Source organism: Littorina saxatilis, linkage group LG15 (assembly GCF_037325665.1).
Source record: "Littorina saxatilis isolate snail1 linkage group LG15, US_GU_Lsax_2.0, whole genome shotgun sequence".
NCBI classification, from domain to species: Eukaryota; Metazoa; Mollusca; class Gastropoda; order Littorinimorpha; family Littorinidae; genus Littorina; species Littorina saxatilis.
In genome coordinates, this window is record NC_090259.1 from 12,935,882 (window position 1) to 12,962,166 (window position 26,285).

The 26,285-nt window shown below is 43.9% G+C and overlaps 1 protein-coding gene across 4 annotated transcripts in view; it reads right to left on the reverse strand.

Moving 5' to 3' along the window:
* Positions 1–418: 418 nt before the first annotated feature.
* The window catches only part of LOC138948601 (glutamine synthetase-like), a 63,723-nt gene continuing 37,856 nt past the window's right edge, over positions 419–26,285 (reverse strand). For all 4 annotated transcript variants that reach the window (XM_070320160.1, XM_070320162.1, XM_070320159.1 and 1 more), the window contains exons 2-8: positions 25,381–25,657; positions 19,454–19,615; positions 11,589–11,735; positions 4,971–5,098; positions 4,359–4,558; positions 3,223–3,507; positions 419–1,488 (exon numbers count right to left, since the gene is read on the reverse strand). In XM_070320160.1, the coding sequence (XP_070176261.1) occupies positions 1,467–1,488; positions 3,223–3,507; positions 4,359–4,558; positions 4,971–5,098; positions 11,589–11,735; positions 19,454–19,615; positions 25,381–25,552 (1,116 nt within the window). In that variant the 5' untranslated portion in view covers positions 25,553–25,657 and the 3' untranslated portion in view covers positions 419–1,466. The remainder of the gene's footprint in view (positions 1,489–3,222; positions 3,508–4,358; positions 4,559–4,970; positions 5,099–11,588; positions 11,736–19,453; positions 19,616–25,380; positions 25,658–26,285) is intronic.

A 26,285-nucleotide genomic window follows, 5' to 3' on the forward strand; every position in this document is an offset into this window, starting at 1 on the left:
AAGCCATGTAGTATTCTGTTTATCCTACATACTGCACTTACGTGTATTTTACTGAAAATGTCCTGCAGTCGAGGCAGCTAAATAAGACGCTTGTTTTGGAACCTCGATCTCTTCTAAAGCCTCGTGCAATCTATTACGTCAAAGTAAAGACACATCACTCTGAAAGTGTGGCGCGACGTGTTAGTTCTAAAAATTCATCGAGGGTAATTAGCGAGCGCAATTTTTTTTTCTATAATGAATTTTGTCTTGGTGACTTTGGCATCATAAGCAGTGGGAAAAACAGGTCCCTGCCAGACTTGCTGGACATGACCTCATTTACATGATATACACACGTGTGATTTGAACGATTATTATCTCACGAGTGTCTTTCTCACGTATGTAGGATAAAAACAAATATCACACACAAACACCCGTAACAAAAGGATTGTCATATTTAATGCAATGTTAAAAATTAAATGCAGAAAAGTATACACCCGTTACACCTGCATGCACCTTCTACCCACATTGTCCACTAGTCTACTCTTCAATAACATGTGTTAATAGTTTATATATCTGTACAGTATCAAAAATGAAGAGAACAAATTCCAAAGAAGATACAGAAGAAAAAGACAGTCAAGCTCCATGAATGTTAGCAATAGCATTGGTACTAAAATGAAACATTTGATTAACAACAAAAGGGTTTTGAAAATAAAGTCAACATCATGTACATTCACTTAAACTAAGAGCAGGCAAGCATACAGACACGAATAAAAACAAGACAACCCGTATGTCATCTTTATTAAAATCATGTCTAAAATGTCGTGCCAGGGTCCCGGCATGTAAGAAACTTGATTCATTTGTGAACACTTGACCAAAAAGCAGAGTTCAATCATGAAAATGTAACATTTATCCTGTACACTTTAACTTTCCATGCAATTAAAAAGACTGAACATTTTATTAAAACAACTTGCAGAGTCTTCATGTAAGAAAAAGACAAAGCAATCGTGCTTGCACACAAACTCACACACACACATAGTGCAAAAAAAGTACATCAACTATAAACAAACCCCTATTTTATTTTCTATGAGCAAAGAACAAAACAAAATAAAAACAAGAAGAATTAACCAAATAAACAAGAAGAACAAAGGAGATAGTGAAAAATAAAGGGACTGAGACAGAAAGAATACAGCGCAAGCCAGCTAAAATTGAACACAGGGAAAAAATGGATAAGAGCTTGTCTGCCTGTTCACAATTCTGTGCCGTTTGGAACAAATAAACCAGCCAAGAATCCATTTCATGCAAAGGTATTAACAGGACAATGCATATGTGTCGAACACAGTTCATGTTCAGCGTACGTTCAAGGCAGTAACACAAGTAAAGCCAGCCTGGCATCACTCGTTGGCCATTTCTACATTAGAGTCTGAAATGTTTGATCATTCTGGCGGGCGGCACACGGGGGTTTTGGTGCACACGACAGGCTCTTTTGTTTAACAAGAGCAAAGCGGAAGACTGGAAAAAAAGATGTACATTGTCAGAAGTAAGCTAATTTAAACTACTACTGCTGTGTGCGCAAGAGGTGTCTTAATTTCTGTGCTCAAATGAATTCCTGCTTGCACTCAGCGAATCTTTAAAACAAGTCGCGTAAGGCGAAATTACTACATTTAGTCAAGCTGTGGAACTCACAGAATGAAACTGAACGCACTGCATTTTTTCACAATGACCGTAGTCCGCCGCTTGTGCAAAACGGAGTGAAACTGACGAGCCTGTTCAGCGCGGTAGTGGTTTTGCTGTGCTGCATAGCACGCTTTTCTGTACCTCTCTTCGTTTTAACTTTCTGAGCGTGTTTTTAATCCAAACATATCATATCTATATGTTTTTGGAATTAGGAACCGACAAGGAATAAGATGAAATTATTTTTAAATCGATTTCGGAAATTTAATTTTGATCATAATTTGTATATTTTTAATTTTCAGAGCTTGTTTTTAATCCAAATATAACATATTTATATGTTTTTGGAATCAGGAAATGATGTAGAATAAGATGAACGTAAATTTGGATCGTTTTATATAAAAAAAAATTATTACAATTTTCAGATTTTTAATGACCAAAGTCATTAATTAATTTTTAAGCCACCAAGCTGAAATACAATACCGAACTCTGGCCTTCGTCGAAGATTGCTTTACAAAAATTTCAATCAATTTGATTGAAAAATGAGGGTGTGACAGTGCCGCCTCAACTTTTACAAAAAGCCGGATATGACGTCATCAAAGGCATTTATCGAAAAAATGAAAAAAATGTCCAAGGATATCATTCCCAGGAACTCTCATGTAAAATTTCATAAAGATCGGTCCAGTAGTTTGGTCTGAATCGCTCTACACACACACACACGCACAGACACACACACACACACATACACCACGACCCTCGTCTCGATTCACCCTATATGTTAAAACATTTAGTCAAAACTTCACCAAATGTAATGAAGTGGCATAATTTGACGTTGATTTCATCCAATAGTACCTTCCTTTCTTCATTCAAAAAGTAAAGCCAAGAATATTTATTTGACAAAGCACAAAAAGACGACCATCTGGTGAGACACTAAAATTAAACTGACAAGGATTCTGCAAAGGAATTATGGAATGATGCTATTTGTGTAGATAAGAGGCTGGTATTTGTAAAGGTTAAATCCATTCACTCGTCATACCCACGTTCACAAATAAAGAAAGGGCGGGGGTGGGTGGCAAAGGAAAGGGGTTGGGAGATGCACCGAAAGGAGAAAAGCTTCAATGAGACAGCCTACATACAGCCTTTATACCCACTTTCACGTGAAATAAACACTTTGGGATAAGACAAGGCAGTTGAACAAAAAGGCTTTCAGTAACAAGTAAACAGTTACAATGGTGTAAAAAAAAACCCAGGACAAGGTAAATAAGCACAAAAACAATTTCCAAGTAAAGGAAAAGTGTTGATTTACCCCCTCACGGCACAGCCCTTAGGGGCGTGAAAAACAAAGTAAATGAAGTTGATCAATAAATAATGACCCACAAGGAAGTGAAGCAAGCATTGCAGGGTTACATGAAAAAAACAGCTTCCTCCCCTCCCCACCCCCTCCCCTCCCCCCCCCCTCCTCCCACATCTCTCTTGCCCCTCCCCCCACTTCTTCGCACCCCTCATGCACCCTCACCACCCCAATCCTCCCCCCATTCAAACTTCACAGACATGACAATGCGGGCTGCAGATTACTCGTCCAAGAGGGTGGTCCTGATAATGATCTCGGTCACGGAGTACGGGTCACAGTTGGACGAAGGTCTGCGGTCCTCCAGGTACCCGTAGCCATCCTCGGCCACCTGGCGGGGGATACGGATGGATGCACCCCGGTTGGCCACCCCGGCAGAGAAATCCTTAATGCTGGACGTTTCATGTCGACCTGTCAAGCGACGACTGTTGTCAGCACCCTGGTTGGGGTCGTAGGCCCGGATGTGTTCGTCATGCTTCTTGGACAGCTTGGTGATGGCTTCTTCCATGATACTGCACGCAAAATACAGACAGCAGTTCAGAATTGAAAGGTCAGGGATTGAGTTAAATCAAAACTTCCGGTATTATGGCTTCTTCCACGATACTGCACGCAAAATACAGACAGCAGTTCAGTACTGAAAGGTCAGGGATTGAGTTAAATCAAAACTTCCGGTATTATGGCTTCTTCCACGATACTGCACACAAAATATAGACAGCAGTTCAGTATTGAAAGGGATCGAGTTAACTGCAAATTTCTGGTATTGTACCGATAACAAATCTCAAAACAACAGAATTAAATTGGCAACAGCTAGACGAGAGGCGTGGTTTAGATGTCTTCCGTGTGGAAGGTTAGGGGTTTGAATTCCAGCCGTGCCTGGTCGGTAAGGAGATTGTTCCTATCTTATAGGATTAACTTATGTGCAAATACCCCTTCGTGTGTACAAGCACAAGACCAAGTACGCAGGAAAAAGATCCTGTAATCCATGCCAGAGTTTGGTGGGTTATAGAAACGTGATCCCCGGAATATGAATGTCTAAATGGCAGGGAAAACGGACATTCAAGTAAAAGGCCACTTCGGCACTTGTGGCAATGAGTGTTGTGGGAAAATCAGTTTATGGGGGTCAGGTGGTGGGAACACCAGTACATTTGAACACTGGGATAGCATCAGCTGTATGGGTTCAGATGGTGGGAACAAACGGCAGTGGGAACTAACAGACTAAGGGAACATCAAACTTTGGAAAACCACGTCACGCTCCCATCAGGGTCGCTTCATGCGGGGCTGCATAGCGACCCACTGCTGTAAAATGCACCCCGCATAAACATCTCAATTGACATATAAAGAAGTTGTCTATGACTATACTCACGCCAGACCGCCGGGTTTCCTCATGGCTTCCGTGCTGTAGTTGGTGTGCGCTCCGGCCCCGTTCCAGTTGCCTGAAATGGGCTTTGGGTCAAGGGTGATGACCACCCCAAAGTCCTCGGCCACTCTATGCAGCAGGTAGCGGGCCGCCCACAGGTGATCCCCCATCTCTATCCCCTCGCAGGGACCTACCTGGAACTCCCACTGAAAGCCAACGCAGACCGATCGTGTTAGAGTTAGGTTGTGGCAACAGTCAAGAACAGAAACCCCAAATTAACTCTCTCAGTCGATCTGTCAACAGTCCGCCATATCATATCATGTCCCTTGTGAGATACAAGTCAAGTTTAGGATATGAATCGGGTTCTAAAGTCAAAACGATCGTTTTTCACTGCGAATTTGTCTCATTTTCTTCAACCAGATACAAACATTTCTATCTATGTCTCTGCTTCAACACACAGGCTACTATAGAGTTCTCAACGTCTACAAACTTTGGTACCTTGCAACAGCTTCCTTACATTTGGAACACTCTGATTGGAATTTTTTTTACGGGAGTGTGCCTTATTGAGGATTATGACGTAGTTCCGACGTGTCACGCATGACGTCAATCTGTACTGACCTGAGCTGGCATGACCTCTGCGTTACATCCACAGATCTTGACGCCAGCGTAGAGGCAGGCTCTGTAGTGGGCCTCCACGATGTCACGGCCGAACACTTTGTTACTCCCAACCCCGCAATAGTACGGACCTGCACAGAAACACACTGGTTTATCTACACTGCACACCATAAAACGGCCAAATACGTTCAACGGTAGTAATTGATAGAAAACATCGACCACATTGATTTACCTACACTGCACACATTAAAACGATCAAGCACCTTCAACAGTATAGCTATTGATGGAAAATATCGGCCACACTGGTTTACCGGCAACACTGAACACATTAAAACGGTCAAGAACGTTCAACGGTAGCTACTGATGGAACACATTGACCACACTGATTTATCTACACTGTTCACCATAAAACGGTCAAGAACGTTCAACGGTAGCTACAGATGGAACACATTGGCCACACTGATTTATCTACACTGTACACCATAAACGGTCAAGAACGTTCAACAGTGGTAGTTACAGATGGAACACATTGGCCACACTGATTTTCCTACAATGCACATCATAAAACGACCAAGCACGTTCAACGGTAGCTATGGATGGAACACATTGGCCACACTGATTTACCTACCATGCACACCATAAAACGACCAGGCTAGTACGTTCAACGAGAGCTTTTGATAATAATAATAATAATAAAGATAGCTTATATAGCGCCGCTTCACAAATTTAACTATGCTCTTAGCGCTGTACATCGAGATATAACAATTTCAATAATATAAATACAAAGATGATATTATCATAATACACATTTACAAATATCACTCACGTGCATACATCCTCGTGCACACCACGCGCATACACACTCCCACTCATTAGCAAGTGCTTCCATCCCCCTGCCACTGAGATGTTCATATACCCCCCTGGACAAGCTCACACCATGTCCGTCTCCTCTCTAGACTGTACATACACTCAGCAAGAAAAAGAAAGACTAAATGCAAATTTCATACACAACCCTATGGCTCAATCAAAGCTGAAGCAACTATACAAAAAAGACACACTCAAACAACGAATCTAACTTCACCTCTAACAGTCTATAAAGATGGCAAGGACAATTTACAAGGATTCGCGAAAAAGGTGCGTTTTAAGGAAACTGCGGAAAGAGTCCTCAGAAGCAGAATGGCGAACGGAGGAAGGGAGAGAATTCCAGACAATGGCAGCCGCAGAAGCAAACGAGCGATCTCCAAAAGAAGGCAAGCTTCGCTCGAGAGTTTCCAGTTTGCGACTGTCAGCGCGTGAGCGGAGGTTGTAGTCAGAGGGATTGTCATATGTGACGAGCAGTTCCTTGAGGTATTTAGGGCCATCTTCAAATTTGGCAGAGAAACAGATACAAGCAAGCTTGTATCTGATACGAGCGGACACGGGAAGCCAATGAAGGGAACGAAGAAGTGGTGTGACATGATCAAACTTCTTAGAACGATATATCAATTTGGCGGCAGAGTTTTGTACCTTTTGGAGTGACTCGACAAGTTTTTGATCACAGCCATAGAACAGGCTGTTGCAATAGTCTATTCTGGATAGAACTAGAGAACAGGCTAGAGTTTGAGCGGCTTGGGGGGTAAGATAGTGGCGGATAGAGCTGATTTTCCTTAAGTTACTGTACGCAATTGTGCGGATGTTTTGGACGTGCTGGGGGGAAAGGTTGAGGAAGTGATCGAAGGTAACGCCAAGATTAGTCACAGAAGAGACAAAGTTGACGTCGCTATCGCCGACATGAATGCTAGAAGGCAAAGAATTTTCAGGGAAAGATCTGTACTGGGACCTGACAAGCATGGATTGGTGACACTGATTTACTGTGACCTACACTGCACACCATAAAAGGGCCAAGCAGGTTCAACGGTAGTTCTTAAAAGACGTTGAAGCTGATGAGATACCAACCACTTCAACAGACAAACAAGCAAACACACAACCGGAGAAACCAGAGGTAGAAACTTGAAAATATAGATCTACACACGGCAATGCGCTTCATAACCGATATGTCTGCTTACAGAATTACTTGCCGTGATATCAGAAGACCTATCATTATCGCTTTTTAAGATCCTGCAGGGGCGGACGAGGGGGGGGGGGGGGCACAGGGGGCACGTGCCCCCCCCCCCCCAAAAAAAAAAAAAAAGAAGAAAAAAAAAAGATTTTTATATGCTGATTCTATGACCATTTCTAAGTTCAAATGGCACCAGATGGCACCATTTTGCTTCTTTGGGCAACATTTTTTTCCGGGGGGGCATGCCCCCGGACCCCCCTAGCAAATTCGGGCGCTTCTCGCCCATCACATTCACTTTCGATTCAAAGTGCCCCCCCCCCCCCCCCCCCTTACAAAGCAACTGATCCGCCCCTGTCCTGTATTGAGCACAATTAACGTGTGACCTATAACTGACCGAATCTGGCTAGAGACAGACGGGCTTAGGCACTACGGTCTTACCCAGTGTAGAACTTGATCTTGTTTTGAATTTAACTTGATTTTATTTTGAATTTAAGCCAATACCTCCAAAAGCGCCCTGATTATCCCACCTATAGGTAATCGACATGCAGATCGTGTCTCGAAATGCAAATCCCGGCTGCACCAGCAACAATTGCTTTCCCCCTTTCTTCCCGATAGACGCCGTGGCTTGAGCAGATGACAGCAAATCTAGCTTTATTGCGTCGTTCAATTAAATCTCAGGGACATAATAATTAATTGCATGGAAGACACCATGATTCTGTAGAGATGTTATTGACAGAATGATATCTGAAAAACTAGGACCTTATTGAGGGGGTGGTATTATGGTTTCAGAATGGGGGTTCTTCTTTTTCTTGTCGATCACACGTCCATACTGTTAGAACGCTGTCACGAATTGAAACCTCTGCTGAACAATCCTTCTCATTGCGATCAATGCGCATGCGCCAATCTTGGACTTAAAAAATGCGACCCTTTCAGTGACCAAACGAACCATGGGTTAGGTTAGGGTTAGGGTTAGGATTAGGATTAGGGTTAGGGTAAGGGTTAGGGTTCGGTTGTTCACGACCTGATTAATCTCCCCATGTTAGCGCATGCGCATTGCGGACCGCAATGAGAAGGATTGTTCAGGCAGAGTTTTTAGTTCGTGACTCCGGACAGCGAGACAAATGATGGTGTATAAAACGGGGGTTCTACAGTGTTATTGCACACACCAACACCTAGCTATACGGGTGTACCCCGGTTGTAAGAAAAACAACAATCAGTTCATGGCATCAGCAGAAAGAGGGTGAACAAACACATGCGGTGAAATAGGTGAAAGGGAAACACAATCGGGCACAGTCACTTTGCAAAGCGGAACTAGTGGAATGACATAACTATCAGACTGGCAATGCATAGGCCAACAGAAGCATACACACACTCTCTCTGTATCTGTTTCTCGCTCTGACTCTCCCTCTTTAATTGTCGCTCTCTCCCTCTCCCTCCCTCCCTCTCTCTCTCCCTCTCTCTCCCTCTCTCTCTCTCTCTCTCTCTCTCTCGCTCGCTCGCTCTCTCTCACACACACACACACACACATTCTTTCACCCACCCTCCTTCCCTCCCTCACACACACACACACACACACACACACACACACACACACTACACGCACACACACACACACAAACAAAACAATCAACCCCAGTGAAGCGGATGATTTGCATACGAAACAGTCGCCTATGTTTCTCAACATGGCGTGGAACAAAGCAGAGATGTTTTTACAAGCAAGGGAATCACTCAAAGACTCATGCATTATGTAAAGACAGTTTATAACATCCAACACGCAGAAGCACATCATACGTTCCGGATCATGACCAAGACTAATTAAGCTTATAGGGTACAGCAGTCCCTCTCATGAACGGACACCCTTGGGCCATAGCAAAACTGTCCGTACATTGCAGGTGTCCGGTCACGGGAGGGGTGACCACACCACCCCCTCCCGCATACACTCACACAGAGACACACAAACAACAGGATTGAGTCTATGCTAATCACTTCTTGTGGCTACTAAACAATAACAATAAACTCCTAATACTTCTTTATTATATATGTATTCTAAAACTGATTTTTGTTTTGATGTACAATTTTCATTCAATTTTCTTTTCATGTTTGCTTGCTTTTCATTTAAACTGTACCCTCTCCAATCACATAATTCACCTCCCCCACCTGTTAAACGGAGACAGACAGTATTCCACAGATTTGAACAGGAAATTTTTTCCACCATACACTCGTTCATTAAACGTTCAGGCCGCTTTTGGTAAATCAGAATAAATGCTTTACAAGCCGGACAACAACTTTAACTTCTGCACATCTCCTACCCATCCCTCTTCTTTTATTCATCTTCTTTCCCTCCTTCCTTCCTTTACTGTCTTTCTTTATCATCATTATGCAACGTTCATTACGTTATTAATAGATTTGGTTTATTGAGACAAATTTTTCAACCGTTACCGCCTTATGTTGTACTGTCATGCAGGAACACCACTATAAGCTTCTAGCTTGTTGCTGTTTCTGTGAACTTTGTATACATGTCATGATTGTAACCTTTGTTAAAATAAACTTATGTTTTTAACCAATAATTCTTTAAACGTTCTGTAAAAATGATTTGTATGAAAAGTGTTGAAAAGAAGAGATAAAATAAATCCTCAAGGCAGTGAACACACTCACCATGCACTGACATACGAAAGCAGCCACACAAACACAGCACCGGCAGAGGAGCGTGTGAAGATGCTTTGCAAGAATAAGCTTGAAAACCAGTTTGAATAAATAGCAGCAGATGGAGCTGCATGTCATAATATCATGTAATTTATTTTCTTATTGTCTGGCTTTATTGACTGCATGCCGATCATATGGCATGGCAGTGACTTTTCACTCTTCAGTCGGAAATACACTGTAGGCCTACATAACACAGCTCCCACTCTCCCTCACTAATGCCTACCCCAATCCGTGAACAGTATTTCTCTCCAATGCTCTTCCTGCTGACATGCCGTGACACCGGACACCCCACAGGGTTTAGCCAGCTTCCCCTTCACCCCCCACCCCCACCCCTCCCTCTCTCTCACTCCCTCCAGCCATGTACTGTTTGGGGCTGTGGTCAGAGAGGCCAGCTGCACTGTTCACTCAGTTGACTTTGTCGTAACCTTTGACAAAGCAAGACAACTGAAGGGTTCACTAGGCAACCGACTCACTGGTCAAGGCTGAGGGGAAACAAGAGTATCTTGTCAATGAAAGAGGTTACACACAGACACACGATGCTGAGAACTGTGGCCGGTTTTTCACTCTCTTTCGCCCAGGACCTTCATCGACTGCGGTTTCTGTTGTTTACGTCCAACAGACAAGAATAAAGAGGACAGTGCAGTTTCATGTTGGCATCTTCGCATGTACTCCACTCCTGACCAAAACTACCCCCACCAAAACACGTGCACTCAAGTTACCAGTGACTGTCATCACGCCATTGCGGCTGTGATCTTTGAACCAAGAGCCGGACTGCTCTGTTATCGATTTTGTTGTGGTGAAAATTTGACGATGGTCTGTCCGTACATTGGAGGTATGACCTGCGGTTGGGACCGAAAATGAGTGTCCGCGTCCACGTTTTGCTGGTGTCCGTTTAAGGGGGGGGGGCAAATATAGAAGGAAAACACTCCGTGCTGAGCAAATGTGTCCGTTACATGTCAAGTGTCCGCTCACGCCGGGGGCCGTACATTGCAGGGACTGCTGTATAACGAACAGTGATAAGATCGGAAAATGGCCTCCATTCAGTTTTGGAATGTATCGGGTAGCTCAGTAACCAACCCCCGTTCTTACAATTCACCAGCTAGTTCAGTAACAGATCTGTGTTCATAGAACTCACAGGTTATAGCCTAATCCCTAACACATCTTCGTTGAGCTAGTTCACCAACCACTCTATGTTCTTAGAATTCACAATCTAATCATTAACCAATCTCCGTTCTTAGAATTCAACAGCTAGTTCCGTAACAACGTGAAACTCCGTTTTTAGAATTCACAAGCTTGTTTAGTAACCAATCTCTGTTCTTAAAATCCACCAGCTAGTCAGTAACTAATTGCTGTTCTTAAAAAATCACCAGCTAGTTCAGTCTCCGCTTTTAGAAATTTACGAGCTAGTTCAGAAACCAAACTCGGTATTTAGAATTTACCAGCTAGTTCAGTAACCAATCTCCGGTTGTTGTTTTTAATTCACCAGCTTGTTCATTGACCAATCAGTGTCCTTAGAATGTAGCTGCTAGTTAAGTATCCAACCTCCATCCTTTGAATTAACCAGTTAGCTCATTAACCAATCTCTATGGTTCTTAAAATTCACTAGCTTGTTCATTAACCAATCTATGTCCTCAGAATTTGCCAGCTAGTTCAGTAGCCAATCGGTGTTCGGCTTAGAATTAACCAGCTAGTTCATTGGCCGATCTCCATTCTTAGAATTTACGAGCCGCTAGTTCAATGGCCGATCTCCATTCTTAGAATTTACGAGCAAGTTCATTAAAAATATATATTCTTAGAATGTAGTTAGCTAGTCCATTAACCAATGTTCGTTCTTAGCACCTACAAAAAGTTTAGTAGTCGCAATCAATCTCCAATCTTACCTTGTGGGCCCGGGTAGCCATTTTTGGGCCAGCCTAGCGGGTAGCCATCTCCATCCATTAACGAGTACTCCTGCTCGATTCCGAACCAGGGCTTGGTGGACTTGATCTTTTCCATCACCTTCACACACGTGTGGCGGTTGTTGGTTTCTGAGTAAGGAGAAAGAAACAAATTGTGTAGGAAAAAGGTGGGTTTTTTTTATATAAAAGAGAAGAAAACTATGTTAGTTTGTGGAACGTATAATTCTATATGAGACAAAATAGACAAAACCAAAACAAACCAAACAAACAGACAAAACCAAAACATTCGCAAGTACGTTACGTTTACCTAATGATCTATGTAGTGGAAGGACATGCACACTAATGAGAGAATCTTCTTCTTCGGTCATTCATGGGCTGACACTCCCACAGGTTTTACGTGTATGACTGTTTTTACCCTGCCCTTTAGGCAGCCATATGCCGATTTCTGCGGATGCACGTTTGGTATTATCGTATTTTATAACCCATCGAACTCTGATATGGATTACAGGATGTTTTCAGTGCGCATGGGTCTTGTGCTTGCGTGTACACACGAAGGAGGATAAGCCACTAGCAGGTCTGCACAAAAGTTGACCTGGGAGATCACAACAATCTTCATCCTTTACCCACCAGGCGCGGCCGGTGTAACACGAGAAAATTACTCCCACGAGATTTTTACTCCGGAGTAAAAATTTCGTACGAAAATGTTACTCCCTTTACGAAAAAAGCACTCCCCCATTACACGAGAAAATTACTCCCCACGACAGGTGAGTTCCGAGTAAACATTTCGTACACAAATGTTACTCCCCTGACGAATAAAAAAACGAATAAATTACTTCACCCTAACAGAGCAATTTAACTTCCCATGCCAGGTGTACGGAATTTATACTAAGGTGGTGGAAGGGGTGGAGGGAGGGTAGCGCGACATTCGTGTGTACGAGATCACATTATTGGCATTATCCCTTCGCCCGCATTCCATTTTTCGCGTACGAGATTTTTTACTGGAAGCACAAAAAATGGGGAGTCAAAATTTCGTGGAGGGAGTAATTTTTTCGTGCCTTGGGGAGTTCTTTTCTTGCACGAAAAATTTACTCGGAGTAAGAATTTCGTACGAAATTTTTACTCCGGAGTGAATTTTTCGTGGAGTAAAAATTTCGTGTTACACCGGGATTTGAACCTACGACCTCACGCTTGGGAAACCGGCGTCTTCTCCACCAGGCCATTGCGCCCGTCAATGAGAGAATCAAAAGAAGGCAAATTCATTTGACACGAACTGAGCTCAGTACGGTGACTGCTCAATAATATCAAAATGACGAGAATGGAGAATTCTTGAGTTTGAAACGTTAGACGTCTACGGCTTGGTTTCGGATTTTAAATCGTGTTGTTGTTTTTTTCCAACTTCTATTGTTGGTTTTAGGTGGACCGGAATCGGAATCCATAGTTCAGCTTGACATCACCACGCCTAACTTTAACATCCCAAGAAGTGCAACGAGTTTGCGAACGAATTTTGAAACTGAAAGAAGCACCCACATCAGATTGCAAAGAGTCACTCTGTTTGGTCTTGTGTTGTATTGTATCCCTGTATTGCATTGCATTGCATTGCATTGCATTGCTTTGTATTGCATTGCATTGCATTGCATTGCTTTGCTTTGTATTGTATTGTATTGTATTGTATTGTTGATGGCCGCAGGAGCGGTCATCTATTGGAATGCATTCGGAGAGGTGACATGTCTCGTTTGCTACCGTTCTCACGAGATCAGTTACAGGTTTTTCTCTCTCTCTCTCTCTCTCTCTCTCTCTCTCTCTCTCTCTCTCTCTCTCCTCTCTCTCTCTCTCTCTCTCTCTCTCTCTCTCTCTCTCTCTCTCTCTCTCTCTCTCTCTCTCTCTCTGTATGTCTTTGTCTGTGTCTCCCTCTGAGTCTCTATGAGTCTGTCTCTGTCTATGTGTGTGTGTGTATCTCTCGCTCTCGCTCTCTCTCTCTCTCTCTCTCTCTCTCTCTCTCTCTCTCTCTCTCTCTCTCTCTCTCTCATCCGACTCCTGGCACACAGGTCAAAGCAGAGGTTAACTTGAGTGCGCGTGTACCCAGCAGGAGGGGGGTGATTCGGGTCAGAAGTGGGGAAAGCACTTTGGTCTTCAGTCTTTGGGTTATAGCTTTCAGTGGAGAAGATGCCAACATGAAATTGCACTATGCTCTACTATTTATTGTCGTCTATCGGACACGAAGAAGGGAAGCTACAATCGCCTCAGGCAATATATATTCTTTGTTTCCTGAGCCTGGACCATTGAGACTGTTACCTCATAGATCTGTTCATTCTTCAGTTTGTCGGTGTCAAAGGTTATACCCTTATTCCACACAACCGTTCTTTGTCCCGTTCCCGTACCAACCAAGGACTGCTGCCACAACAATGGAACGCTGCGCAAACGGCCGTTTTGGGGCATCTTTCAGCAGCGTCTGACCATTGTGGCAGCCGTCCTTGGTCGGTAAGGGAACGGGACCTAGAACGGATGTGTGGAATGCGGGTATGACAACTCAGTGTGTGAGAGCGCTACCGTTGCGTTACCGTTGTTTAAAGTTCCTTTAACGATCCAAGCGTTCCGTTAGTAGTTACCGATGGGTTGAGGTTCCATTACTGTTCATTCTGAACGGCTAAAAATTTGAACATGCAGCCCAAACTCAGCCGTCCCTACCGACCCTACCGTTCAAAGCAGTTCCGTTGACGATCAGTTACGTTCATTGCGGTTCTGTCCCGATCCATCCCGTGCCCGCACCGTTCCTTGGTCGGTACGGGAACGGGACCTAGAACGGTTGTGTGGAAAGGGGGTATAAGACTCGACCACTTGGCTTATGGTGGAGACAGCTGGAAGATCTCTGGATATAATTGAAGAGGAGTAGTCTTTTAGAAAATTTGTACTCTGCCTTGCAGATTAGAAATTTGTGCTGTCGGGGCTGGGTAAAGGGAGTGGAGGGTAAGGGGGTGGGGGTGGGTAAGCGAGGGGTAAGAGAGACGAAAGAGACAACATGACAGGGAAAAGTCACTGCCTGAAGTATTCAATGAAACCACACACACAAAGAAAGAAATTACCACATATGCAGGTTTTCAATTCATATTTTTGCAAAGTATCTGTACAAGCATGTGTGCCTCTGTGAGTATGTTCGTGGCTGCTTTCATTTTCATTTTCATTTTCATTTTCATTACTTTATGGGGTGCCTGTATCCTCAGGAATTTGAGGATTTCTTTTATCTCTCTTTTTCTGACACCGTTGATTTAACGTCATTTTTACAGGACAGTTTTTTTCCTTTCAGTTATAAGTTGTAGTAGTTTGACCTTATTGTTTTAGGACAAGTAGAGCTCGTTCACCAGTAGCAAAGACGCACTCAGTCCGTCAGTGTGCCTAAGTGTGTGTAATGGGGGGGGGGGGGGGGGGGGCGCTCTCCGTGACCGGCCACCTGCAATGTACGGACAGGTTTGCACTGGCCCAAGGGTGTCCGTTCATGAGAGGGACTGCTGTAACAGCAAAACTAGTGTGAAACATAAGTAATCAATTTATCCACTTGACTATATTCACAACAGGGACCTATCACTCTGCTTTGCATGTTTTTATGCCTACGGATGTTCAAATACTCTGCAACACATGTAACCCAAATTCAACACGTGCCCGTACAATACCGTTCTTTTATGAAAACATTGCTTCGGCCATGTTGATTTTAATCAACCAATTTTCTTGTATTGTATTGTATTGTATTGTATTAATTTGCGTGGTTTGGTGGGGTGGGGTGAGGTGTGGTGGGGTGGGGTGTGGTATTGTATTGCACTGCATTGCATTGTATTGTGTTGCATTGCATTGTAATCTATTATGAATTTCATAGGCAAAACTGCATACGGAGTTAGAAGCCGTATCCTTCATTTAAAGGCAGAGTAAGCCTCCCGTAAACCATCACAGATACGGTCAGGCTTTTACACACAGTACAAACACCATTTCATTTAAACACTCACCAATTGAGAACATCCTAGGTGCCCTCCGTAAAGAGCGAACAATTTTCAAAGAATTTATTTTTGCGTGGTTTATCGTGAACCCGTGTGATCCAGTTTTCCCTTTTCACAATGCAGTCGTCATAGTTAGTCATTTGAATGCGACTCGACGTGAGCTTATCTACAATAGCACGTTTTTTTATGCACGAAACAACGGCTGTGGTTCACAAGAACTCTAGCGATGGCTTTTGACTGTTGAGAGGAACGGCGATTTGCACTGATAAACCGGGCCGTCGTCTGCTATACGACCCTTGCGTGACCCTGCTTCCGGGCTTTTCTTTTTTTAAACTTTCACAACTTCGAATTGTTCTGATCTTGTCTTGATGAAAAACGAATTCTTTTATGATTAAAGAATGTTTGTGTAACAAGCTGTCAATTTATTATTTAGATTTTAAAAGTTAGGTCTAGCGCAAAAACGAGGCGCCGTTGTTGTTAACGGAACAAGTCTACGAAAATAAATTCTTTGAAAATGTCTCACGCTCGACAGAAAGCAGCCAGGATGTTCCCGTTCGGTGAGCGTTCAAATGGAAGTATGCTTGTACTGTATTTAGACGCTCGGGGAGCTCTGTGATGGTTTACGGGAGGCTTACTGTGCCTTTAAACTACCACGGACAAATGACTGTTCGCGTGGGACCGTGTGTTTGCTGAAAATAAAATACAGCCTATTCACAAAGTACTTTAAAACACTGCTGGCATCTAATTCAAAAGATGACAAACTTAAAATGAAAAATGCCAACAGTGAGCAATAAAGACTCGCAATAGAAATAAAAAAAATTAAAAAAATTAAAAAAAACATTTGCAAACCCTGAAGGCTAAGTCGTCATCATCATGACCCCTTATTTATACAGCTTGACGCTATCGTGCCAATAACAAAAATTAAAAAAAGTAGTTTGACAGGTTTAAATGTCAGATTTGTGAACGCGTGAATAAGGAACAGAGAACTAGGGTAATGACGTTTTGTGCTTCTGTTTTCAATATATTCAGGTAAATAATGTTATAATATATTCCTTCCGTGTCACAAAGTGCAAAGCACATTTTAGAAATGGTGGGTTACGCTCTTTTATTCAAAGCAATAAAACAAACACTGGTTCAGTGCGTCTGTATGCAACAGTGAATCGTACGAGTGCATTGCGCTAAACTGGCTCAAGGCGGCACGCTGGCTGTTAATTTACATGTTGCGAAACATCAACACTGTTTTTATATTTAGTCAAGTTTTGACTAAATGTTTTAACGTAGAGAGGGGAATCGAGACGAGGGTGTGGTGTATGTGTGTGTGTGTGTGTGTGTGTGTGTGTGTGTGTAGAGCGATTTAGAGAAAACTACTAGACCGATCTTCATGAAATTTTACATGGGAGTTCCTGGGTATGATATCCCCAGACGTTTTTTTTTGTTTTTTTTGATAAATGTCTTTGATGACGTCATATCCGGCTTTTCGTGAAAGTTGAGGCGGCACTGTCACGCTCTCATTTTTAAACCAAATTGGTTGAAATTTTGGTCAAGTAATCTTCGACGACGCCCGGACTTTGGTATAGCATTTCAGCTTGGAGGCATACAAATTAATTAATGAGTTTGCTCATTAAAGTTGTCATTAAAATCGATTTTTTGCAAACAGATTTAAAATTGATTGCATCGTATTCTTCATGACATTCTGAATCTAAAACTATATACATATGTCATGTTCACTCTTAAAATGTGATCACAATTAACGAAAATAGATTAATTAGTCTTACGATTAAAATTTAAGAAATCGATCCAAAAAAGATTTCATCTTATTCTTTATCGTTTCCTGATTCCAAAAACATATAGATATGATAGGTTGTATTGAATACAAGCTCAGAAAGTTAACACGAATACAGAAAAGCGCGCTTTCCTGCTTAGCACAATACGCCTACCGCGCTATTCTGGCGTGTGCATATCACTGCGTTTTGCACGTGGGAGGTGAGCGATTTCCTTCTTGCGGGGATTGACGAAGCTGTACTGTCTTGGTGAAAAAAATACAGTGCGTTCAGTTTCATCCCGTGAGTTTGACAGCTTGACTAAATGTAGTAATTTCGCCTTACGCGACTTGTTAAACTGTCCGTTTGTGTGTGTGTGAGTGTGAGTGTGTGTGTGTGTGTGTGTGTGTGTGTGTGTGTGTGTTTGTGTTTCTGTGTGCGTGTTAATGTTTGTGTGTGTGTGTATATATATATATATATGTGTGTGTGCACGCGCGCATGCTTTGCAGTGGTCGTGCATGCGTGTCAGTACGCGCATGCGTGTATCCGCGTGCCAACGAACTTTGTACATTAACTGAGCATGTGTTACGTAGGCGTGGGACACGTGCTCCTCGCGTGACGGCATTCCCGTCCCCCCCCCCCCCCCCCCTTCCCCGCATCACAGACGAGATGATTTGATCTGACCTGACATTACGAGTACATTTCAGTTTGATGTGAAAGAAGCATTACATCGCCCAATCTCGTCATTAGCATAATTTGTAAAAAGCCAAGAGCCTGCTTCTGCTAGACGGTTAAAAAGCTGTAGCCTATGTCATGACATATTCTCACAACGTTCTGTGCTACTATTAACTCTCACTCTTTCTCCCCCTCACAGTAACAACTCGCAGGCTTACACACACGCGCGCGCCCTCACGCACGCACTGACACAGGCACACACAACTCCCCCCCCCCCCCCCCCCCCCCCGCCTACCTGCGAGCAACTCACTTGAGGACCTCACAGCAACAGCTTGTTGTTGTTCACCCCCCGCCCCCTTACACACACTAACACACACCTCCCCGCCCCCCTTACACACACAATCACACACCTCCCCGCCCCCCCCTTACACACACTAACACACATGCACCTCCCCGCCCCCCTTACACACACTAACACACACCTCCCCGTCCCCCTTACACACACTAACACATACCTCCCCGCCCCCCTTACACACACTAACACACACCTCCCCGCCCCCCTTACGCACACTAACACACACCTCCCCGCCCCCCTTACACACACTAACACACACCTCCCCGATCCCCTTACACACACTAACACACACCTCCCCGCCCCCCTTACACACACTAACACACACCTCCCCGCCCCCCTTACACACACTAACACACACCTCCCCGCCCCCCTTACACACACTAACACACACCTCCCCGCCCCCCTTACACACACTAACACACACCTCCCCGCCCCCCTTACACACACTAACACACACCTCCCCGCCCCCCTTACACACACTAACACACACCTCCCCGCCCCCCTTACACACACTAACACACACCTCCCCGCCCCCCTTACACACACTAACACACACCTCCCCGCCCTCCTTACACACACTAACACACACCTCCCCGCCCCCCTTGTTTACTTGCGGGCACTTTGTTGTACTCGAGGACCTCACAGTGCAGCAGCTTGTTGTTGCCCCCCCCCCCCCCTGACACACACATTAACCCCCCTTGCTCACCCGTGGGCACCTTGTACTTAAGGACCTCAGGGTAGCAGCTTGTTGTTCCCCTCCCCCTTTACCCCCCCCCCCCCCACACACACACACATACAACTACCCCCTACCCCCCTCGACTTACCTGCGGGCACCTTGTACTTGTGCACCGCACACAGCAGCAGCTTGTTCCCCTCCCCCTTTACCCCCCCCCACACACACACACATACAACTCCCCCCCCCTTTGTTTACCTGCGGGCACCTTGTACTTGAGCACCTCACAGAGTAGCAGCTTGTTGCCCCCCCCCCCCCCCCCGCCCTAGCACACACACACACATACAACGCCCCTCCCCCCCCACACACACATACACAATTCTCAGAACACCCCTTCTTACCTGCGGGCACCTTGTTGTACTTGAGGACCTCACACAGCACCAGCTTGTTGTTGCCCAGCCTGAAGGGATCTCTGAAGAGAGCCACGGGCACCAGGTACATGTCCGAGTTGGTCCCCTCAGACTGGTATGTGCTGGACCCGTCAAAGTTCCACACCGGACAATCTGAAACACCACATCGGTATCTGAGCTTTATGTTCTCTGCCATGACGCTGTTTATTGTGCAGAATGTTTGAAACGTAACGTCGTTACTGTGTTCAAAGTTCTGAAGCATTACGTTATTATTTGTGTTGTCTGTCTACCAAAGTTATTTTCGGTGTTGACCCGTCAAAGTTCAACACGGTACTGGACAGTCTGAAACACCACATCGTTGTCTGTGCTTCATGTTCTCAAACATTTATAACGCTGTTTATTGTTCACTACAGAATGTCTGGTGCATTCTGAGACTAAAATTCAACTCGTTTGGATCAGGTAAAAAAAAACATTCTCTCCACTCTCCCCCCCCCCCCCCAAAAAAAAAAATCCCAACCAAACAAAAAACACACTTTCACACAACAATGGTAACATTGTAATGGTGCATACTAAAGTAATGAACCATGTATCCATAATCCAATACTGGCAATACAGTAATATGATCCAAATGACGCCCCAATGCATTGGAGCTCAAAATGACTATTAGTTATCAGGAGTTTTCAGTCAGCACAATTTAACTCTGAAGCCTCCAGTGTTCTGTTCCATCTTCACTTCTCTCCATATCATTCAGTCAACAAGTTATAGATACTAGCTGTGATGAAATGGAACGCGGAAAAATAGATTACCCCAGCGGAATTCCTAAGTTGTGTCCGCGGAAATCCGCGGATTCGCGGAAAAGTCTCACCCCTGGTGGAAAGGTGATAATAAGTTCTAGGGACCGGAGGAAAAAAAATAGGATCGGTCGGAGAAATGGAAACATTGAATTTTTTTTTTGGGGGGGGGGCTATGCTTTCGCTTCTGATCGCTAGCATTACAGCAGCACCCGGTATTGTGCATTCTTCTGGAGTGAAGATAAGTTCACCGATGCCGTTAATAGTTCAGTTAATAACATCAGTTTGGTCGAAGGCCAAATGCCCAGCAGAAAACCGGATAAAGATGTGTGTGACGCACTTACATTACAATATTATGAATCATACGTGTCCGCAGTGAAGGTTATTTACCCGATGCAGTTTAAGGCCTAGTCCTTCCCGTATAAACTATTCGGCCATTCATCTCAGATTTGTCGAAGCGTTAACGTCAAACAAGACCCCCCCCCCCACACACACACACACACACACACTTAGACACATAACACAAATCAACTGTATAACTCTTTTTGGTGCGGGGTGGGCATTTTTCTTCAATTGTTCGTATTTATTTTATTTTCATAAATGATTTTTTTTTTACTGACACTAGCATTCATCAATCAGCGGAACTAACTGTAAATAATGTCCGACTCTACACCGGAAACACCCAGGCTGTTCATCTTTGGTATGTGACCAAGTGGAGGGATGATGTTCATCTTTGGTATGTGACCAAGTGGAGGGATGATGTTCATCTTTGGCATGTGACCAAGTGGAGGGATGATGTTCATCTTTGGTATGTGACCAAGTGGAGGGATGATGTTCATCTTTGGTATGTGACCAAGTGGAGGGATGATGTTCATCTTTGGCATGTGACCAAGTGGAGGGATGATGTTCATCTTTGGCATGTGACCAAGTGGAGGGATGATGTTCATCTTTGGCATGTGACCAAGTGGAGGGATGATGTTCATCTTTGGCATGTGACCAAGTGGAGGGATGATGTTCATCTTTGGTATGTGACCAAGTGGAGGGATGATGTTCATCTTTGGTATGTGACCAAGTGGAGGGATGATGTTCATCTTTGGCATGTGACCAAGTGGAGGGATGATGTTCATCTTTGGCATGTGACCAAGTGGAGGGATGATGTTCATCTTTGGCATGTGACCAAGTGGAGGGATGATGTTCATCTTTGGTATGTGACCAAGTGGAGGGATGATGTTCATCTTTGGCATGTGACCAAGTGGAGGGATGATGTTCATCTTTGGCATGTGACCAAGTGGAGGGATGATGTTCATCTTTGGCATGTGACCAAGTGGAGGGATGATGTTCATCTTTGGTATGTGACCAAGTGGAGGGATGATGTTCATCTTTGGTATGTGACCAAGTGGAGGGATGATGTTCATCTTTGGTATGTGACCAAGTGGAGGGATGATGTTCATCTTTGGTATGTGACCAAGTGGAGGGATGATGTTCGCAGCCCATGTCGAAGCTTGGGCAGATCTAAATTGGTAACCCGAATGACGGGCGCAGTGGCTTAGTGGATAAGACATCGGCCACCTAATCGGAAGGTCGTGAGTTCAAATCCCGGCCGCGGGAGCCTGGTGGGTTAAGGGGGACAATTTTTCCGATTTCCCAGGTCAACTCATGTGCAGACCTGCAAGTGCCTTATCCCCCTTCGTAGGGGGCACAAGATCCACGCAGGCACAGGATCAAGTGCGCACGGAGAAGATCCTGTAATCCATGTCAGAGTTCGGCGGGTTACAGAAGCACGAAAATACCGAGCGTGCTTCCCCCGAAAGCGCCGTGTCAGTGGCTGCCTGAATGGCGGGGGAATAAACGGTCATACACGTAAAAACCCATTCGTGCAAAAACATGAGTGAACGTGGGAGTTTCAGCCCATGAACGAAGAAGAAGGGGAGAAGAAGGTTACCTGAATGGTTTGCACGGACTTTGCCTTTAAGTTCAAGACTTTGCCTTTAAGTTCAGGACTTTGCCTTTAAGTTCAGTTTTAAACAAGTTTGGACGAAGGCATAAAAGGCCCAGCAGGTAACCGGAAAAGTTCTTTAACACAGGAATATTTACAATATATTATCCGTGACATATTATCATTTTGCTGTTTCATCCAGAAGGATATGGATGTGCCCGGCAATAAAACGGCTCGCTGAAATCACACTTATAAGGAATGCAAATGATGGAAGTGATGATTATCATCATGATTCTAGTGCAGGCGAACTTGTTCATCTACCTAGTTTAAGGAGGAAAACGAAGGGGGAAAGAGAGGAGAAAAACAAGAGAAAGTGCCAGAATGCCAGCTTACAGAAGACGGGGACGAAGAGATCAATCTACAGTCCTTTCAACTTAACATTTCTTCTTTTCTTATTCTGCGTTCGTGGGCTGAAACTCCCACGTACACTCGTGTTTTTTTTGCACGAGTGGAATTTTACGTGTATGACCGTTTTTTACCCCGCCATTTAGGCAGCCATACGCCGCTTTCGGAGGAAGCATGCTGGGTATTTTCGTGTTTCTATAACCCACAGAACTCTGACATGGATTACAGGATCTTTTTCGTGCGCACTTGGTCTTGTGCTTGCGTGTACACACGGGGGTGTTCGGACACCGAGGAGAGTCTGCACACAAAGTTGACTCTGAGAAATAAATCTTTTGCCGAACGTGGGGACGAACTCACGCTGACAGCGGCCAACTGGATACAAATCCAGCGCGCTACCGACTGAGCTACATCCCCGCCCAACTTAACATTTATGACCTCATGATCTGAAGCAAATGGGAGTCTTAAAAAAAAGAGGTACGTGTACGTTTTCAGAATTCCTTGTATGATTGTGTGTGTGTGTGTGTGTGTGTGTGTGTGTGTGTGTGTGTGTGTGTGTGTGTGTTTGTATGCGTGTGTGTATGGGTGTGTGTATGCGTGCGTGTGTGTATGTGTGTGTGTGTATTTGTGTGTGCGTGTATGTTTGTGTGTGTGTCTGTCTGTCTGTGTGTCTGTGTGTCTGTATTAGCGTGTGTCTGTGTCTGTTTATGTGTGCTGTTTATCTGTTTATTTAGGACAGTGTACGTATGTATGCGTGCGTTCACGATCGTTTGCCAGCAGGTGATCTTTTCATAACTCTACAATAATTGCACCAGTCGAAGCGTGACAGGCGATGCCCCACCAGTCAGATGTGAAGTCATGCGCGACTCCGTGCGAGCATTCACCGCACGATGCACTATACATGGTTCACTCTAGAGTGGAAATTAACAACCAGTTTGGTATCTGACTATAATTATCTTCCCACACAAAAAAACACAGTTTTTATGAGTGATCTCACTTCAAATGAAAAATGTGGCCCTGTCAGGAAAAACAAGAAGAGCAAACGCTCGATCGAGTCACTTTCGCAGTTCTGAATATTATATGAGGCATCAGATGGACAGGAAGAAATTGCTATTCACAACACAATGAGTCACGTTCACATAAAATTTGAGCCCGGTCACTTTTATAGTTTCCGAGAAAAGCCCAACGTTAAGTTGTGTGTTGCCGAACAGAAAAGGCTAGTTATCTCCCTTGTTTTTCTGATAACGTTCGTAAAAGGCTACAGATGTAAATACTTTGATGTAAAGAATAATCCTACAAAGTTTCAATCACATCCGATGAACTTTGTCAAAGATATAAAATGTCTAATTTTTCCTTTGACGCTGACCTGTGACCTTGAAAAAGGTCAAAGGTCAACGAAACCATCGTTAAAGTGTAGAGGTCATTGGAGGTCACGACTAAACAAAATATGAGCCCGATCGCTTTGATAGTTTCCGAGAAAAGTAATGTCTAATTTTTCCTTTGACGCTGACCTGTGACCTTGAAAAAGGTCAAAGGTCAACGAAACCATCGTTAAAGTGTAGAGGTCATTGGAGGTCACGACTAAACAAAATATGAGCCCGATCGCTTTGATAGTTTCCGAGAAAAGTCCAACGTTAAGGTGGTGTCTACGGACGGCCGGCCGGCCGGCCGGACGGCCGGCCGGCCGGACAGACTAACACTGACCGATTACATAGTCACTTTTTCTCAAGTGACTCAAAAACCATCTTTTTTTTCATTTCTATGTTAGGTCTTTGAAACTTGACAAACGTACGATTCCAGGGTTTAATAAATTCTTACTTTTTGACTTGAACTTAACCCCATCGTGACCTTGATAACTGAAGATAATAAACCAGGCTTTGGTCATTTCTAGAGATTATCAAACGCTGGAAGCATGTGAACTTTCGAAGATCTAGCATCAAAAACGTTCAAGAAAATGACGTTGTTTTCATTTTTGACCTCAATTTGACCCCACTGTGACCATACAATGTGATGAGGGTCAACCAGACTTGGGTCATGGCTGAAGGTCATCAAAGCATGGGAGTATTGTCAAGTTTGCAAGCTGTAGCTTTAAAAGAAATAATTGAAGAAAATGACACACTCTTGTTACCATAAAATGACCCCGCCGTGACATGGACAGTTGACTACGGTCTACCAAGCTAGTGTCATGAATGACAGTGTATGAAGTTTCAAAGATCTAGCTTCATAAATCTTTGAACAATGGATAATGTTCCATATTTTGATCCACACTCCACCCCTCTGTGACCTTGGAATTTTGACGAAGGTCAGCGATACTTGCCTCAGAACTGAAGATCTGACATCAAAAACCTAGCAGTGTGTAACGTTTCAAAGGAATAGCTTTAATAACATCCGGGGAAAACCTCAACGCTAATTTGTTTTTGTCCATGCACGGATAACACTGCTCATTACTAAGACTTTTCTGATTGCTCACGTAAGTCACAAATATTGTGTTTTGTAAAAAAAAAAAAAAAAAAAAAAAGTTGTGATATATCTATAAAAAAAAATATTACAAAAAAGCTGAAAAAGCTTATCGTCTAGACGAATCGTGGATGGTTAGTGCCTAGACGGATGGTGAGTCACACAAATTTCGGTTTTTTGTAAAAAAAAAACTTACTTTTTTTCTTTTCTTTTTTTAAAGTTGGCGTCTGGCAGAAATAGCTGAGCGTCTATAGCACAACGACCTAAGATAAAAACCGCGAAGGAAAGAAGGAGCGAGAGAGGGGCAGGTTACAGAGAGAACTTCAGCGTACCTTCAGGTTTCTTGGGCTCCGTGCTCAAGGTCCTTCCCTTGGATCGGACGCCCTCCCCTGTGCCGTCAATCCAAAAGTACTCCACCATCACCGCGTCGGAACTCTGGGGCAGCGTCATGTACCTCTGCATCACTGACTTGTCCGTCTCCCCTGATACCACACGACTCGTCATGGTGGTGGTTGTGTTAGTGCTGCTGGTGGTGGTGAGCTTGTTGTTGCTGGGGGGGTAGTGGTGGTTGTTGTGGTGGTGGTGAAGATTTAGTGTTGCTTTTGGTTACTGAAACATCATGAAAGGACATGCTCCATGAATTTCTAGTGCGTGATTTCGGCTTCAGGACGCGCACTTTGGGGAGCCATGGGGTAAAGACACGTATGTAGGTAACACCCGGCTGAACAGAACAAGAAGAGCAAACGCTCGATCGAGTCACTTTCGCAGTTCTGAATATTATATGAGGCATCAGATGGACAGGAAGAAATTGCTATTCACAACACAATGAGTCACGTTCACATAAAATTTGAGCCCGGTCACTTTTATAGTTTCCGAGAAAAGCCCAACGTTAAGTTGTGTGTTGCCGAACAGAAAAGGCTAGTTATCTCCCTTGTTTTTCTGATAACGTTCGTAAAAGGCTACAGATGTAAATACTTTGATGTAAAGAATAATCCTACAAAGTTTCAATCACATCCGATGAACTTTGTCAAAGATATAAAATGTCTAATTTTTCCTTTGACGCTGACCTGTGACCTTGAAAAAGGTCAAAGGTCAACGAAACCATCGTTAAAGTGTAGAGGTCATTGGAGGTCACGACTAAACAAAATATGAGCCCGATCGCTTTGATAGTTTCCGAGAAAAGATATAAAATGTCTAATTTTTCCTTTGACGCTGACCTGTGACCTTGAAAAAGGTC